This window comes from Panthera uncia, chromosome F2 (assembly GCF_023721935.1).
Source record: "Panthera uncia isolate 11264 chromosome F2, Puncia_PCG_1.0, whole genome shotgun sequence".
Classification (NCBI taxonomy): domain Eukaryota; kingdom Metazoa; phylum Chordata; class Mammalia; order Carnivora; family Felidae; genus Panthera; species Panthera uncia.
This window is the reverse complement of record NC_064812.1, coordinates 48612264-48630468: the sequence shown is the minus strand read 5'-3', so window position 1 is coordinate 48630468 and position 18205 is coordinate 48612264. Positions and strand designations below refer to the sequence as shown.

The window sequence follows — 18205 nt, the reverse complement described above, 5'->3', positions numbered from 1 at the left end:
TTTGATAAAAATCTTTGTAAAAGATGGAAATCTGGAAGTTTTGCTATAGAATTGCAATAAAAATTCAAGAACTGATTATAGGAATTAATACCTAAAAATAACTACCATTATCAGGAGGTTCTTGAAATTTCGTATATATATATATATATATATATTTTTTTTTTTAACGTTTATTTATTTTTGAGACAGAGAGAGACAGAGCATGAACAGGGGAAGGTCAGAGAGAGAGGGAGACACAGAATCGGAAATAGGCTCCAGGCTCTGAGCTGTCAGCACAGAGCCTGACGCGGGGCTCGAACTCACGGACCGTGAGATCATGACCTGAGCCGAAGTCGGACGCTTAACCGACTGAGCCACCCAGGCGCCCCGAAATTTCGTATATTTTTAAGACATTTGTTTTTGGCTGTTGAGCTTTCATACAAATCAATAGCCCATTGATAGTGTTACAGATATTCCCAAAATGTCTTTAAAATGAAATTCCATATTGGAATCCTGCCTTCCAATGAACTTTTATTATTAAGTGAAAATACATAAAATCTGAAGTTTCAGAGGTTTTTTTTAGTGAAATGTTTTTTTGTAAGAAATATTTGAATTTTTGTAGTATAGGGTAGCATGAATATTCCAAAGTAGGATTTTATACAGCAGAGATTTTTTTCATTTTAGCAGTTTTTTATTTAAAGTTGTATATCAGGTTACTTTATTCTTGCATCTTCTCAATTGCCCTATTTCTCAATTTGCCCTATTCCTTTCCTAACATGGCAAGATTTGGCTTTACGTTCAAGGATCTTTTTGTAGTCTTTGTCCAGTTTTAATCTAGTGATAACCAGCTTGCTTGGGTGAGTGCCCACAAGGACAGTTGTGCCTTTTGCCTTCTCTTGCTGAACTCGTTAAATGTAAACCTGGACTACTTTGCCAAATTGCTGACCTTTATAGTGTCCTCGCACAACCTTACTTTATCATCCTTTCGGATGGGCATGGATCGAATGTTGTACTTCTGTCTCAGCTCTTTGGAAAGAGGGGAGGATAAAATCTTCTCCGAATGTGGGGAGGTGCATTGAAATGTCTTTCATGGTTCTTGGTCTGGTCAGAAGTCACAAAGGGATTGAACTTCATTTTGGCCACTGGTGCTTCAGCAGTGGCCACAAAAGGGAAGAGAGCAACAGGGATTTTTTTAATAGATCGGTTTAACAACTTACATGATTCTGAGTCAGTTGTGAAGTTGGGCATTTTTATTATTCATAATTCTGTTGAAACATTTTGTGACTTGTTTGTCGATTAGCTTAATTAAGCAAACTATTAAATTTTTTTGCATGCCTTTTTAAAGTAAATGTGTGTGTATGTGTATACCTTGCTTAGGGAATAGCTTAATATGTATGGTCATTGTGTAAGAAAATAATAATGACCTCTGTAATCTAAAAAGAATCAAATTGGGCCCCTGAGTTTAAGAGAAAACAAAATTCTTCTATTTAGTCTACTTTCCATTGAAAACAAGAATGTTAAACTCAGAAATATTATGTTTTATATTTAACATTTTTCTTCTATACCATATTACAGAAAGAACAGAGAAGAAACAGGAATCACAGAGAAGAAAATGAGAGTAGGGAAAATAAGAGATTGAGAGTCTTGAGATAAAACAGGAAAAGATGAAATTGGAATGTTCATAAACAGAGTTTTACTGAAAACAAGAGGGAGATAGCTGTACACAAAAAGAAGACACTATGCATATAGAAGAATTTTCATGGAGCAGTGTCACCACATACTTCTTTAATGCAATATCTATAAAATCTTATAGATGTGTATTTTTTAAATTGCAGGCAGAAGTGGATATTACCTCATTAACATTTTGTGCCTTGAGTGTGGTAATAGGCTGAAAGTTCCTCTACCTTTAATTAAATTTGTCTTTTCTGATGAATTTCTGATAATTTTCTGGTGATAAATTATATAAATTAGTAACTTTTAAAAACATTAGGTATTTATCCTCCTGTACTGACTATATATCTACTGAGTTGCCAGTACTGGTAATAAAAAGGTAATAATTAAGAACTGAAAAGACACTAATAATTGGGAAAAGAAATTTTGTATGCGTGTGTATATATTATATAACCTTTTAAAGTAAAACTTATTTGCAATTTTCCTGAATATAAGAAGGAATTATTTTTCAGGTTGTCTTATTTTGGTATCTTTTAGTTTCATTTTTGCATTTTTATTAAAGGTGGGAACAGAGAAAAGATCCTCATGGTAGAACCTATTACGTGGATCATAACACTCGAACAACCACATGGGAGAGGCCGCAACCTTTACCTCCAGGGTAATGTGGCATCTTTATTCATCTCCAGTTGTGTTTTATCATACGTTTGATTTCTTAAATTTATTACAACATAAAATGATTCTTTCCTTGTACATGTTATATTTTCCTTCATTTATTTGTGAATAATGACTGTTCAGTAAATGAGATTTGTTATATTGTATCTCTTTTACTATTAGTCTGAAGAGGCTTCCTCAAGAGGTTATCAAACACTGGCATGTGTTACTGTAGAGTAGCTGTAGAATTTTGGTTCAGTTTTAGTGCTTGTCATTCATTATATTTTAAGGAATGAAAAGCATATTTAGGAAAATTTATGTGTGTGTTCTCCAAAGGTAGTGATCTAAGCTGTATTATTTCATGAGATCTAATGACATAAGAGACGTTAGAGTAGTTCAAAGTTATGATCTAAAAGATTGCTGCAAGTAAAATTATATTACATTATGGCTAAAATTATAGACAGTCTTAAATTAATAAAAATATTTCTATTACACACTATATAAATTCATGCCGTTCTGTATTCACAAAATTGGTCTTCCTTTTCATTTGTGCTCTTATCTTTAATAGCTCTTCATACATATTGTGCTGATAGCTAGTTGAATTATACTGTTTATATTCTCCTTGAACTCTCTGCCTGGACTGGCAGTATCTCCTTATTGTCTTTGCTTCTTAGAATATGTCCTTCCAGATGCAACTTAAAGTCCACCAATATAAAACACATTCAAAGTCCAGAATATTCACAAAAATACGTTATTTTTATGTGATGGGTTGCTGATAGGATTCCTAAATCATTGTATAAGTTAATGGCTTATAGAAGTGTTTGTGAGAGAGGGGATGGGGGCATAATAGGAGGACCCTAGGCTTGCCTCGTCCCTCGAACATAGCTAGATAACTAAGTTAATGGCATGAATTGGCTTTAGGGTTAACTGAACCCTGGAGGATGGGGAGAACTCTGGTTGGTGGAGAAATAGGGAAGGGCATTTTGTTTTGAGGGAATATTCAGAAAAAAAAGGGATGACAAAATGAAACATATACATTTGAGACCAGCAAGTAGTTGATTTGGCTATTATGTGGGCCTCGTAAAAGATCTTAGGGGAGATGAGGCTGAAATGGTGAATGGGTTCATTTTTATGCTGTGCCGGAGAGCCATGATAGGTGGAATGACATGATTCGATCTGCATTTGTGTTCAGCAGCTGTGTAACAGCAGGATGTTGAAGACCTGTAAGAACTGAGTTACAACCCTGAATGTAGGCAGTGGTTAGAGGGACAGATTACTAGGTATATAGTAAGCGCTCAGTAACTTATCAAGAAAAAGAAGGTGGTCAGATTGAACAGAGACTGTTCAGTCTTTGGCCCCCTTTTTAGAAATCATGTAGTGGTAGAATGGGAAGATAATTCACCTAAAAAGCAAGTTACATGTTTGTAATTTCTCTGAAGAATATCAATGTTTACATTTTTTTGAAGTTGTTTGCTCATGTCTCAGACTTGATTTTTAAATCATGTGAGTTAGGTGTTAACTAATTACTTTCCAGTTTCTTGTATTAAGACATTCTTGCTTACTTTTTATTAATGCTTATCCTGTGGTAGTTGGGAAAGAAGAGTTGATGATCGTGGAAGAGTTTATTATGTGGATCACAACACCAGAACAACAACCTGGCAGCGGCCTACCATGGAGTCTGTTCGAAATTTTGAACAGTGGCAGTCTCAGCGGAACCAATTGCAGGGAGCTATGCAACAGTTCAACCAACGATACCTCTATTCGGTAATTAGCACATTGTACGATATCAACACAACTTTTTCCTTCAGGCATTTGCTCTTTTCGACTTTGGTGGTTTTTAAATGTTACAGACTACATTGCAAGATATTTTTTATTTACTCTTTAATAAGATATAAGTATTTTTGATACACATACACACTTTAAGCTTTTTTTTTTTTAATTCTAGTTTACTAACATTAAATACATACTGTTTTTGTCTTTACTAAATGGTAGTTTTCATAAATGAATTTCTTAATGAAATAATTTGTCTTTACTAACTCCCCAATCCTCCACCTTTAATTAGAATCATTTTGCTTGCTTTAAACCAAACCAGTTACCTCCTGATTTTACTTAAGGGCAGTCTTGCCGTTTTCCAGCTGTTCTCATTCCCATCTCAGAATCTCAGAAACAACACTTTCATGTGTTTTGGCCTACCGAAGATATTCCTGGGATTGGAGATGGCTTTGTCCAAAAAATCTAATGCTGTCTGAAAATTTGACCAATTGATGGTTCATTTATTGCTGTAAACAAACATCTACAAGAAGACTTGGGGTAGCGGGTAATCTCTGTTAAATAGGTTTGATTACAGGAAGTGGAAAATACAAATTTTAAGTACTGGGCATCTCTGGATAGTGTTTTGAGGCAACTTGAAAACCCAAAATGTGGAGGCTAGCAAATAGGAATTAGGGAAGACACAAAAAGAAAACCTAAATAACTTTTTTCAGAATCCTGCCTCAGGCTGGCTCTTTCAACTCCCATTTTCTTTAGAGGTTAAGTAATAAGTTCTCATTTGCAGTCTGACCCACTCACCTGGTTTTCTGTGGCCAGCAGAGAGGGACAGGGCCAGCCTAGCCTTCATAGCATCTCCTGCTGCCACCAGTTTCTGGTCCTTCGGTAACTTGTACAGAAATCTGTGCTAAGATTTCACTGTTCAGCTGTATTGTAGTAAACAAGAAATTATGTACTTTGTGCTTTTGTACATTATGTACTGTGTGCTTTTGCTGTCTGTATACATGAAAACCTTAGGGAAACAGGGCAAAATTAGGTCAGAGGGATGTATTAGAAATGTGTTCTCCTGCATAGAACACCTTTAAACAGATTGAGATGTAATTATCTAAGTATATACAAGTCTGGGGTGAAAGTCCAGAGCTAACACTACATTGGCTCAGTAATGCCACCTGGTACCCAGGTTCTTGGTACATCCTTATCATGCTTCATGCTTCACCTTTATCATACAGAGCTGTTGCCCTTTGGACTTCATTCTCTGTTGTAGGCAAGAAGAAAGGGAAAGGGGAATGAGAAGGGCAGATGACTTTTATCTAGTAAGCCCTGCCTTTTTGCTTGGAAAGGGATGCCCTTACCAGGGACTTCTGACAGTAGCTCGCTGGCCAGAATTGGTCATTCTACCAACCCAGCTGGGAATGGAATATTAGATGGATACATTTCTGCCTTGAAGAAAACAGTGGTTTGGGTGTCAAGGAGGGAGGAGTGGGAAATTGATACTGGGTAAAATTAACAGTATCTGTTATAAGGTTATAAAATATGTATCATTTTATCATATACTTTATCATTAAATAATTTTCAGGTGATAGTTTTTGTATTTGTCATTCTTACAGTATGTAAGCATGAATGTGTTTTGTAGATGAATACACAAAAGATGCTAATATTAAAAGTATTTGTATAAAGATGATACTGGATTTTAATATTGGTTTTATTAATAGGCATGTGTTTAAAAAAATTTTTTTAATGTTTGTTTATTTTTGAGAGAGAGAGGCAGAGCACGAGTGGGGGAGGGACAGAGAGAGAGGGAGACACAGAATCCGAAGCAGGCTCCAGGCTCTGAGCTGTCAGCACAGAATTAGGCATTTGTTTTAAGAAGAACTGATTAGTATTGTATTTCTAAACAAGTAGTTTTCATTTAAACACAATTTTCTATATGCTCTTCTCTCATTTCACTCCTGTAGATTATTATAGAAGGGCTAAGAAATTAAAATATTGATGTCAGAATTAGTTATTTCTAAGTCATCTTTAAAAAACTAGTAACTTTATCAACTGATTGACTCCTCTTAACTCATGACATGTTTAAATGTACTTTGTGTCTTGAAATGACTGTATTCACATTCCTTTATCATTTTTTAGAAAATTATTATAAAATGTGGTTCTATCAAGTGTTCGGTTTATCTCTGCTTTTATATTAAAGTACTGTTCTTTTTTTTTTTTTTCCCCTCGAACCCTTTCTCCAATCAGGCTTCAATGTTAGCTGCAGAAAATGACCCATATGGGCCTTTGCCACCAGGCTGGGGTAAGCTGATATGTTGTTGGTAAAAATATCTGAAGATATATGTAATAAATAGTTATTAAATGCTGTGCTCACTCTATTTTTTAGAAAAAAGAGTGGATTCAACTGACAGGGTTTACTTTGTGAATCATAACACAAAAACAACCCAGTGGGAAGATCCAAGAACTCAAGGGTATGTGTGTACTACAGCCTTACTTAAGTAATATTACATGCATCTGTAGGTAAAATCAAGTAAACCTTGATTCAGATGTTTTTAGTACCTAGAAAATGTTCACCCTGTGATTGTAACTTTATATATTAGCTTACAGAATGAAGAACCCCTGCCAGAAGGGTGGGAAATCAGGTATACTCGGGAAGGCGTTAGGTACTTTGTTGATCATAATACAAGAACAACAACATTCAAAGATCCTCGCAATGGGAAGTCATCTGTGTAAGTGAAAACCTAAAGTACTTAAGTGTTGTTTAATGACATAAAAATTTAGCCTCAACTTCAGCAACAGATTGTACTCTGTCAATCAAGAAAACCTAGACAAGTAATAGCTCAGTGTACGTACATCTTTGCTTTATGTTACTACAGACTGAATTTGTAGTACATAATGTGTTAATGATGGCAAATATTTATCTAGTGATTACTGTATGTGGGGGATTGTTCTAAGCACTTTGTATAAACCAGCTCATTTTATTTCCCAACAGCCCCTTGAGGTGGATACTATTATTTTCCCTTTTTCAGTGCAGAAACTGAGGCTTAGGGGACATAACTAACTTGCGCAAAATCAGATGGCAAGTAATGGAGCTGGTTTCAGACCGAGGTAGTCTGTGCACATTTAACAGTCACATCGTGCCACTGCAGTGTGAAGGAATGAGATGTCAACAAATTTGAGTCTTCCAGATAAAAAGACCTTAAAGTAGAGCTCACCTTCATCCTTACTCTTAAGTGTGGTATCTTTGCATCACTAAGAAAATAGTTTTATGAAAGGTTTTTTTCAAATTTCCTACTGTCATATCTACCCACCTACCAGCATCTGTCTTCCCTCTTAATCCTATAGGTGAACTATCATTGTTCCCATCAAAGGCCAGTGCCTTTACTGGCACACTAGATCTTTCCCCCTCTTCCCATTTAATTGTTGTAGCAATTGTCATCTTTCTATCTTCCATCATCAGTTTTTCTTCCTCTACTGAATTATTCTTATCACCTGTGATTTCTCCTAGATTGAAAACAAATAAACAGGGGTCCCTGGGTGGCACTCAATTGGTTAAGCAACAGACTCTTGATTCCAGCTCAGGTCATGATCTCACAGTTTGTGGGATCAACCCCTGCGTCTGGCTCTGCACTGATAGCACAGAGCCTGCTTATAATTCTCTCTCTCCTCCCTGCCCACCTGCCCCCCCTCCCCACTCTCTGTGCCTCTACTGCATACACGCTGTCTCTCTAAATAAAGAAATAAATCTTTGAAAATAAAATTTAAAAAAACACAACTTTTTACCTTTCAAATTCATTCCGTGAAAATTCATTTTTATTGTTGCCCCTTATGGGAAAAGTACCTGAAAGCATTGTCTCTATATTGCTGTTTCTAATTACTCTTTCAAACAGATTACAAGGAGTTTTACTGACCCTGAACTTGTTAAGGGCACCAGCAACCTCCACATTGTTAATTGTTAATCCAGGGGTGGGTTGCAGTCCTGTCTCATTTGATTTAGGAGCATTTGACACAGTACGTTTTTAGCCATCTCAACTTCAGAGTGTGTCCAGAATCCCGTTATGTCTTACCATGTCCACTGCCACTACTTTGGTCAACTGGAGTGCACGGTGCCTCTCTGCGTTCTGTCCACACCTCATATAATGTTATTCTCCATAGAGCAGCAAGTAGTAAAAAGTCATTCCTTTGCACAAAACTTTCCAGTGATTTCCATCTCAGTGAAAAGCAGATTCCTCACAATGGCCTCCAAGGCCTTAAAAAATGTGATCCCCGTTACCTCTTCAACTTCATCTCTGTTTTCTCTCCTTATTCACACTGCTTCAGCTTCACTGGCCACGTAGCTCTGCCTCAAGCACCTGGACTTTTACTTCTGGGTCTTAGCTGTTATTCTGCTCTTTCTTCAAATATGTACATGGCTTATGCCCTCCATGTTTTTGTTCAAATATTGATTTGTGAACCCAACTCTGTTCACCCTTTTCAGGATTAAAACATCTCCCTATACACTCTGTGTCCTTTTACATTGCCTTTTCCTCTCTCTCTTTAAAAAAATTTTTTTTAATGTTTATTTTTGAGAGAGAGAGACAAAGCATGAGTGGGGGAGGGGCAGAGAGAGCGGGAGACACAGAATCTGAGGCAGGCTCCAGGCTCTGAGCTGTCAGCACAGAGTCCGACGTGGGGCTTGAACTCACAGACTGTGAGATCATGACCTGAGCCGAAGTCAGATGCTTAACCGACTGAGCCACCCAGGCACCATTCTTGTTTTTTCTTTTTGAGGAAGAGTGGTAAGACATTTATCCCCTTCTAACACACTTCGTATATAATTTACTTATTTATTCTGTTTCTTGTTTTTCCACTTCACTGGAATATAACCTCCACAAAAACACATTATCATTACCTGTTAACACATAACACTCTCATCAACTAGAAGAGTGCCAGGTAGTAGTATGTCTTACATAAATATTTGTCGAATGAATTCACTTGAACCTGACAACATAAGAGAACATTTTGCATCCATTACAAAATGTTCCCTAAGATCATGAAAGTTCTTTATGTATGTATCTTAGGCTCTCCCTCAGTAGGCAGAAGACCCAGGCCTTCCCAGTGTGACTCACACCTGTCCCTTACATGCCACCCACTCTGTCTCTTCCCTCATTTACCAGTTGAGCTGTGTGACCTAGATGTCACTCGTTCTTAGAAATTGATTTTGCTTTGCATACTTTCTCACCAATGTTTAGTTTGAATTGGGCTTAAGATGTGGTAGAATTTCCTTCCCTGTCTTTTCTGTCTAGAGCCTCTATCCTCCTTAGATTTAAGTTATTATCAAAGTTTTTTTTTAATAGTAACAGACTTTAATATTTCATTTAACTTTGTTACAAAAGATCCACCCCTATATATAGTCTTACTTTTGTGTGTGTCCTCATTTTTCAGGCCTCTTAGCCCACTAAATTTATCTTCTTTCCCAGCAAATAGCTTTCCTGTGGTCATTTGTAGGACTCTGGTATACTCCACAATATTATATATCCAACTCTATTGTGAACTAACATGTTTGTTTTGTTTTTCCTTTAGAACTAAAGGTGGTCCACAGATTGCTTATGAACGCAGCTTTAGGTGGAAACTTGCTCACTTCCGTTATTTGTGCCAGGTACTACAGTGGTAAATAAATCTTATGTTTGTAATCATTTAGTCTTATCTTTGTACTATACAAATACTATAACTTACATGATATCACGATACTATTTTTGTTTTTAGTCTAACGCACTACCCAGTCACGTAAAGATCAATGTATCCCGGCAGACATTGTTCGAAGATTCCTTCCAACAGGTAAGGAAGATTTTATCAGGATAAATAGTACAGCTTGTCAAATTATATTCTATATATCTGAAGGGAGTTACAGTTTAGAAATTTTAAACCATGAACTGCCACTCACTGAGCGTGCATTATAATAATAATCATAATAAACTCCATCATGTATACAGTGATTACCAGATGCTTGACACTGGCATCTTAGGTTTATCATTTCATTTAATTCATCCTCACAACATCCCTTTGAGATAGCTATTATCATTGTGTCCATTTTAAATAAACAGCTTCCGGAGCAAGTTGACACACTTTGACATTTATTTACTTTTCTAAGACTTTATTAACTCAAACAAGTCTTGGTAAATACTACCAAATTAAAATTAAATCAGTATAGATACTCTCTTTCATTCAAGTTTTCCTTCAGTAACCTTAATGTTTATTCTTATCTCTTGTAGCTTTCTGTTTAAAGGTTGTGATCTAAAAGAGACCTCATCTGAGCACACTAGTTTAAAATGGCAGTACCTGCTCTCCTCTGAGACTTTATTCTTTTCTGTAACACTTATCTGACCCATTTTATTTGTCTCCCTTGTTAGAATGTAAGCTCCATGGTAGCACAGACTACTTCATTTACTGCTGTTATGCTAGTGCCTTGCACATAGCAGGTATTCAGTAAACATTTGGTGAATGAATGAACGAATGGAATATGTCTACCTTTCCTGAATCATCTGCAGAATATTTAAAGATGATAAATCGAGGGTACTTGGGTAGCTCAGTTGGTTAAGTGCCTGACTCTTGATTTCTGCTCAAGTCATGATCTCATGATTGTGAGATACAGCCCTGTGTGGAGCTCTGCACTCAGTATGGAGCCTGCTTAAGATTCTCCCTCTCCCTTTCTTTCTGCCCCTCCCCCACTTGAGCATGCTCATACCCTGCCCCCCAGTATTACAATGATAAAGTAAAATTCCTTTTGTATACAGGTACACAAGGACTTTTACATAAACAAGCCCAAATAGAATAACAGCATTCCAGACTCAACAACATGCAGATCCTAGCTGAATTTTACTAGCTGTTGGAATTTGGGCATGATATTTAATATAGCTACTATCAAAAAATTTTTTGGTTTGAGTTAAGTTTTTGGTTTGAGTTAATAAATTCTTAGCTTGTTCTAAGCTCTGTTTGAGCTTTATTTTAGCAAGTATACATCCAAGTTCATGGAAGATTTACTTTGCTCTGTCCTCTGGTGTGGGGAGAATCATGGTCAATTTGATGTGCATGGTTGCCTACCAAGCGAAGTCCTGCTGGTAAGCTGTGCCATCACCCAGACACGCCAGTCTTGGCTTCGGTTTTATCATATGTGTGGTGGAATAATTCATTTTTATTCAGAAGTAAAGCCTGTTTACTAGTATCGCTAATGTAAGCCATTAAAGATTATGAAAATTGGGTATCTTTAAATAACTCTTTGCTTTAGCTGAGTTCCTTTCCTACTGATAAATGAAATCCGTGGTATAAGCAGGACCTACAACAAGCTCTTCTCATCAAATGTTGCTAGTTACAAAAATTTATAAGTCAGCTTTTACAAGATTTTGGTAAAATTTGGAGAGTGACAGGGGACTGAATATTTTCTAAGCTTAAAAACTTTCTGTGTCACTCTTCCTCTTGCCACTAACCCAAAGTAGAACTACCATTTAATACTAGACGAGGGGAAAGAGATTTTAGAAAGTGAATCACAGGAGGCATAATAGAGTAAGGTACATCTCTACTAGTTTGTGGAACACATCAATAGATCTCTTTAATTAAAGGCATTGTATGAGATAAGGAAATGTATAATTCTGGAAATACAAATGAAATTTAAGTTGAATGATTTTGGAAGAAACTTGCACTGTATGTGAGTGTTAAAATATCCATGTTTTTGTTTTTAATTAGATTATGGCATTAAAACCCTATGACTTGAGGAGACGATTATATGTAATATTTAGAGGAGAAGAAGGACTTGATTATGGTGGTCTAGCAAGGTAAAATAAAAACACATATCTGCTTTGCAATAAATATATCTCCATTGTAGTGGATGTATTCTTGAAAAGATACGTTTTTTCAGTAGCAATCCAGAGTTATTTTTAGAAACCAAAATTAAAATATTAGCACAATTCTAGAGGTAACCATTATTATTCCTGTCTTGGTTATCCTTTACATTTTCTCTGCATAGGAATAAATTTGTATGTATGTGTGATATAGTACATATGCTGTTTTTTGTTTTTTTTAACAGTTTTAATATAACATGCACAATGTAGTAACTTGATTTTATCATTTTATATCGACATATTTTCATATCATATATGGAGATAATACTCTCCTTTATTTTAATGGCACTGATACTCTTATTTAATGTCTGCATAATATTACATTGTATGCAGATATCATAATTAATAGATCAACATGCATAAGGTTAATTTTTACTATTCTAACAGTGTATGTTGGTTTTATGTTTGTGTTTTAATCCAGTGTGAATCCTTTTGAGAATAGTTTTACATTTATTAAATACATTGTTAACAGAAAATGTGAAGCAATATGATGGGAAATCCTTTTAATTTCAATTTTTTTTAATGAAAACCTTAAAAAATTTTTGCTTCACCCAAACCTAATTTGAAAGCAATTTATTTTTCAGCAGAACACACCTTCCTTAAATCTTTTAAAAGACTTAAACTTGCTTTTCATAGAAACACATCTTTTAAACCAATATGTCATAGTTGTACAGAATTACAAAATCACAACTTTAGTACAGTGAACAAAAACAAATAGGTGGGAGCATATATGTGGAGTTATCAGATTTGGTTAGTTAGCATATTTTCTCATCCAGTGAATTATTAAGCTTTTTCAGAAAGGAAACTAAATGTTCATATTACATCTATTTTGATTTATCTCAATTTCAGAAATTTTCAGACATTAAAAAGAAAAGTAGACGTTAGAAATGAAATGTATTATTTTTAAAATGTCTGACTTTATAATACTCCTATTCTTGTCTGCACTCATACTTACCTCATTGGTTGGGTTTAGTTTTATATTTTGACATTTTAATGCATTTAGCCAGTTACTCCATAGTATGATTTTCTCATTCCCAAATTCTTAATTTTGATTCATGTATTAGTTTTGGTTTATTCAAGAGTTTACAAGGGTGATATACTCCTTTAGTTTTGCATATTTGAAAATGTGTTTTTCTGCTTTTGTATATAAACAACGTCACTAGATATAAATGTCTTATGCAACACTAGTTTGTCCCCTTCTCTGTAGACCTCGCTTCACTGTCTTCTAGCATTGAATGGTACAGCACTGTGAAGTGGAAAGCCAGCACCTTATAGGAAACTTTTTTCTTTGGATGCCCACACAGTCCTTTTCCTTGAAGTTCATTAATTCATTAATTGTTGATTGTTTTATATCTTTTCTTAGGAACCTATTAAGATCTTTCTTAATTTAAGGGAAATTTTCTTCTATTATGTCTTTGAATATTTTTTCTGTTCCATTTGTTCCATTTTTCTTCAGGAACATCAGTCATGGGTATGTGGAATCTTCTTCGTCAGTCCTACCTGTCTGTCATCTTATCTCTGATTATTTTTATCTTTGTGCTTTTCTATTTTGTTTTGATTTTCTCAAACCTATCCTCATGTCACTGTTTGCAGTACTGCCCTACATTTTGTTGCTTCTAATGTGATTTTTCTTCATTAGTGGCTTTACTGTTTTCTTCATTTTCTTCTCTAGGCTCTGCTAGCTCATCTGTTGTCTCATAATTTTTTTAACCTCTTGTATCTCTTTAGTTTATTAGAAAGTATAGAAAAGGATATGTTGAAAGTGAACTCTTCCACCTCTTATTAATTAGAATTTTTTCTTCTTTTCTTTTAATGTCAGGGTATATAGGTCAGATACCATGTTATACATAAACATTCTTCTTTTAAATGTATTCCGTTTTCTCTGGGCTTCTAGTTTGCTAAAAGTGATCTGCCGCAACTGGAAATTCTATTTCTGGTTTTTCTGTGTCTAAACACGTTCTCACAGATCCGTCAGCCCTTCTCCCTGGGGACATGTCTTACCTCAGCCTTGTCACAGTGGGAAGTCACTTAGTTCAACTACTATGTTGGGACTGGATTTAGTTTTGTGGATTAGTGTTTATCATTTCTTAGTTGATTTTGTTTAGCAAAAGACTACCTTCTCTACCTGTCAGACAGTTTCTGAGATTGTAATTTTAAAGCTTTAGAACAGTGTTTGTAAAAAGGCTTCCAGGCCAGATCTAGCCTGCCTAGTAATGGCCCCCACTGTGATTTAAAAATTTTTTTTTCAATTATTTGATACATTAAAGAAAATCACTAAATTATGCTTAAGAATCAAGATTTCTGGGTTCTCTTTAAAAACCGTAGACCCATGTTGGCAGCTTCTCACGTGGCATCAATTGGCTGAATCTGAGTAGCTGATTCATTCCTATAGAGTAGTATACACTCTTTTTCACTCTGTGCCCACCATTCCCCTGTCATCTAAGGACAATGATTATATGCCGAGAAATAATTCTTCCTTAAAACTGGTAATAACTTTTATTAGGGATACAGTGAAGAATGGGAGATTGGGGCTAGGTAGAGCATTGGAGGCTGTGTACAGAAGGAAGCCACTTGCTAATCACTGTAAGCATTTGAGCTTGGAACCCTGCTTTAGAAGCAATTACCTTTGAAGAGAATCTTGCAAATTGGGTTTATTTTGATATGTAAATTATTAATCTCTTATCTATTTGGATCTCATATGTATTGGACTTTGCTACATGAGGCAAAATTGATGGTAAAAAGTTAGAGAATGCTTATCACATTTAAAGGTTTCATCTTTTAAATTTTTGTTTCATTTGTAATACATTGACAATAAAAACCATTCCTTAGCATCAGTGCTGTGTCTGTCAGTATCAGCAGCAAATACTTATTAAAGCCTATTGCGTATAGATCCTAAAATGCCTGTGAGTCAGTTACAAAAATATATGTAAAGACGTGGCTTTTGCTTTTGAGGAGCTTATAGTCTAGTGGATGGGCAGGTCATGTATAGGAAAATGAATAATATTGTGGTTGTTACCACAATACCACAGAGTACTCAGTGATTGATACAAATAAATATGTTGAAAATTGCTTCGAAAAATTGCTTAAATGGGATGGATCTACGTTGTGCTGAAAGAAAAAGTGGGACCTACATAGGCTGGCTTGACACTGAGGAGACATAGCCAGATGAAAGTATGGCATAAAAATAAGCATGTTATCTGTGAGTGGCATTGAGTTTGTAGTCTGGCATCATAAGAACTGCAGGTAACTGACTGGAGGGCCAGATCATAGGAAGACTTAACTGGAGGGCTGAGGAATTGGGCAGCCAAGTTACTACAGGCTGTTGAGCAGAGGTATGATATGTACATGAGTGTATTTAGGTTTGTTTTTAAATTCATGTATGTATGAATGCTAAAAAATTATCTTTTCTTTTAGAGAATGGTTTTTCTTGCTTTCACATGAAGTTTTGAACCCCATGTATTGCTTATTTGAGTATGCTGGCAAGAACAACTATTGTCTACAAATAAATCCAGCATCAACCATTAATCCAGACCATCTTTCGTACTTCTGTTTTATTGGCCGCTTTATTGCTATGGTGAGTCATGATTTTCCATTATTTATTTATTCATTTATTTACTTAAACTTGTTTATCTCAAAAGTATTTTAGAGAAGACTAAAAAATGATCCGCATTATCCCTTATATATATTCCCAAACTTTGTTACCAAGGAAGTCTGCCTAGAAAGGAGAATACCAAAATACAATTTATTTTTTGAGTACCTATATGAAATCAAGATTATGAATACAAGGATTATTGATGTAGCCTTTTGGTCTTTAAAAGTCCTTTTATTTTATAAATTAAAGCATAATTATAGTGTGACTACTTTTGTATAAAAGGAAAATCTGAGTTGTATAACATTTGGACTTGACTGATGTGCTGGGAATTTTCAGAGCTTTACAGAAGCTCTTGTGGTGTGGAACTGTTATCTTTTCAGAAGTGTTTGTACTTTCTTACCTGTTTATTCACTCAGCAAATATTTATTGAGCACCTACTACAGCATGGTAGTATGACAGAGGTGAGACCATGATAAAAAGACATTGTCCCCGTTCTCTCTGTAACCCTTCTGTTAGAAGAGTTAACACATAAAAAATACAGAATAACACATAAGTATGTGCCGAGGAAAAAGGAGTGTTGCTTTTTTATATGGCACGATTAGAAGTGGCCTCTCTGAGGGGTCACACATGAACATAAAAGTGAAAGCAAAGAATTGAATGATGCATATATCTTGGAGAATAACATTCTAGACATAAGGAAGAGAAAGAAAAAGTCTCCAAAGTGTAGTTACATTTTTGATTGGGAAATGGCATGCCTGGAGCAGAGTATATGAGAGAGAATGTGGTGGGAGATGGGGTTGAAAGGTACTGTGTGGGACCTCTAGGAAATGCACTTAAGGGTTGTGAGCAGGAAATAACATGATCAAAATAATATGATCTGACTTAGCTTTTATGAAGTTTATCTTGCTGCTGTGTAGGAAAGAGACTATAATTGCGTGCAGAGGAGAGCAACATAGAAGCAGAGAGACCATTTATGACAATCCACGTGAGAGATGATAGTGGCTTTGGACCTAAGTGGTGTAGCAGTTGAGATCGTCGTGAGAAGTGGTTTGGATTCGGGGATATATTCTGTAGTTAGAGTTAACAGGGTTTTCAGACAGCTTAGATGCATAGTGTGAGAGAGTCAGGTATGGCGTCAAAATGTGTCTGGTTGCAGTGGCTGTCTCCTAAGGTGGCACAGCTGTGGCAAGAGCAAATTTGGGGGATTGGGAAAAATCAAGAAACTGGATTTGGTTTGTTAAGTTTTAGATACCTATAGATCCAAATGGAGATGTAGAGTAGGTGGCTATAGAAGTCTGGTGATGAGAGGGTATCTAGATAGATAGGGCTTTGTGATCTTTTAAGGAATAAGTGTGGACAGAGAAGAAGGTTAAGGACATTGCAGGTCAAGGAGATGAGAAGGAAACAGCAAAAGAGCCGAGGCTGTGGAGGAGGTAGGAGACTCAAATAAGAACCTTGCTAGAAGATGAGGGGAGATGATCAGCTATGTTTGGTTCTGGTAGGCTGAGCAAGATGAGGTATGGGAAGCAACCATTTGATTTGGCCAGGGGAAAGGCATTCCAGAGTAGTACAGAGGAATGGTTGGTGGGGGTGAAATCCAGAGAGAATGGAAGAGGAAATGGAGACAACAAATATAAACCTTTTAAGGAAGTTTGCTTCCATTTAGGGAATTGGGCAGTGTCTAGAAATAAATAAGGAATGGGTGGGGAATAAACGATTTATCTGCAGATGATGATGGCCAAGTAAGAGGAAAGAATTTGGTGAGGTCAAAGAGATAGGGACTATGGGAGCAATGACCTTGAGTAGGAGAGATGAAGAGATCTGTGTAGTCCACATAGAAGTAATAGATAACTTAATACAGTAAATAGATTCAGTTGCTTATAGTGAGCAGATCTGATGGAACACACAAAAATTCTCTTCTGATGGCTTCTTTTCCCTCACTGAAATAGACGGCAAAATCATAGGCTCAGTGGGAGTGGGGAAAAGAAGTATTTGAGGAATGAAATAGTCATCTGGGAGAGTGAATGTAGTGGGGCATTAGGATTACCAGGTAGCACTAAGCTCCCACTCGAGGTTGTTGGTCATGAACCAGTCACCATGGTTGTATATGCATTTCTAGCATGTTTCAGCGCCCAGACACAGGCAGGGAGTAGGTTAAGAGTTGTGTTTAGCAGGGTTTTATATTTTGCCAGAAATTCATTGAAGGGAAGCTGGGTTTGGAGGTATACGAGGGAGTAATTTTAACGACTGATGGTGGAATCAAAATTGAATAAGGGGAGAAATAACTTTTTTGAGAAGCTGAGAAACAGTGATAAGTTTCTATGTATTTTTTACATCCCAGTGGGGTCAAAAGTTGTAGGTATCACTGCAAAAGGCAGTGAGCTGGCAAATTAGGTGGTGGTTGAAATTGAGTTTGTGAAGAAATACAGTGGTTGCTAATAACAGTATCTAAGGTATGATGTCAAGAACGTTTAGCTAAATGAAAAACTAAGATCACTGAAAGGACTAAAAAGTCAGGAAAGTAAGAGAATCATCATTATAGATGTTAGACTGTCCAAAATTATTTATGACGGTAGCACAGAAGAACACAGCATTGATGGAGTAACAAGGAGAAACCCAGAGATCTAGGGATGATAGCAGTGAAATGCGGACAGGGGTGGGGTGGTTAGCCACCAATGAC

The 18205-nt window shown here is 36.1% G+C and overlaps 1 protein-coding gene and 1 pseudogene across 6 annotated transcripts in view; one reads left to right on the top strand and one right to left on the bottom strand.

Moving 5' to 3' along the window:
* Positions 1 to 18205, top strand: part of WWP1 (WW domain containing E3 ubiquitin protein ligase 1) — a 134029-nt gene that overhangs the window by 93129 nt on the left and 22695 nt on the right. For all 6 annotated transcript variants that reach the window (XM_049633183.1, XM_049633182.1, XM_049633184.1 and 3 more), the window contains 9 exons: positions 2213 to 2308; positions 3891 to 4065; positions 6307 to 6361; positions 6446 to 6530; positions 6660 to 6788; positions 9622 to 9697; positions 9805 to 9876; positions 11779 to 11867; positions 15348 to 15507. In XM_049633183.1, the coding sequence (XP_049489140.1) occupies positions 2213 to 2308; positions 3891 to 4065; positions 6307 to 6361; positions 6446 to 6530; positions 6660 to 6788; positions 9622 to 9697; positions 9805 to 9876; positions 11779 to 11867; positions 15348 to 15507 (937 nt within the window). The remainder of the gene's footprint in view (positions 1 to 2212; positions 2309 to 3890; positions 4066 to 6306; positions 6362 to 6445; positions 6531 to 6659; positions 6789 to 9621; positions 9698 to 9804; positions 9877 to 11778; positions 11868 to 15347; positions 15508 to 18205) is intronic.
* LOC125924574 (60S ribosomal protein L26-like) lies at positions 157 to 1346 on the bottom strand (annotated as a pseudogene).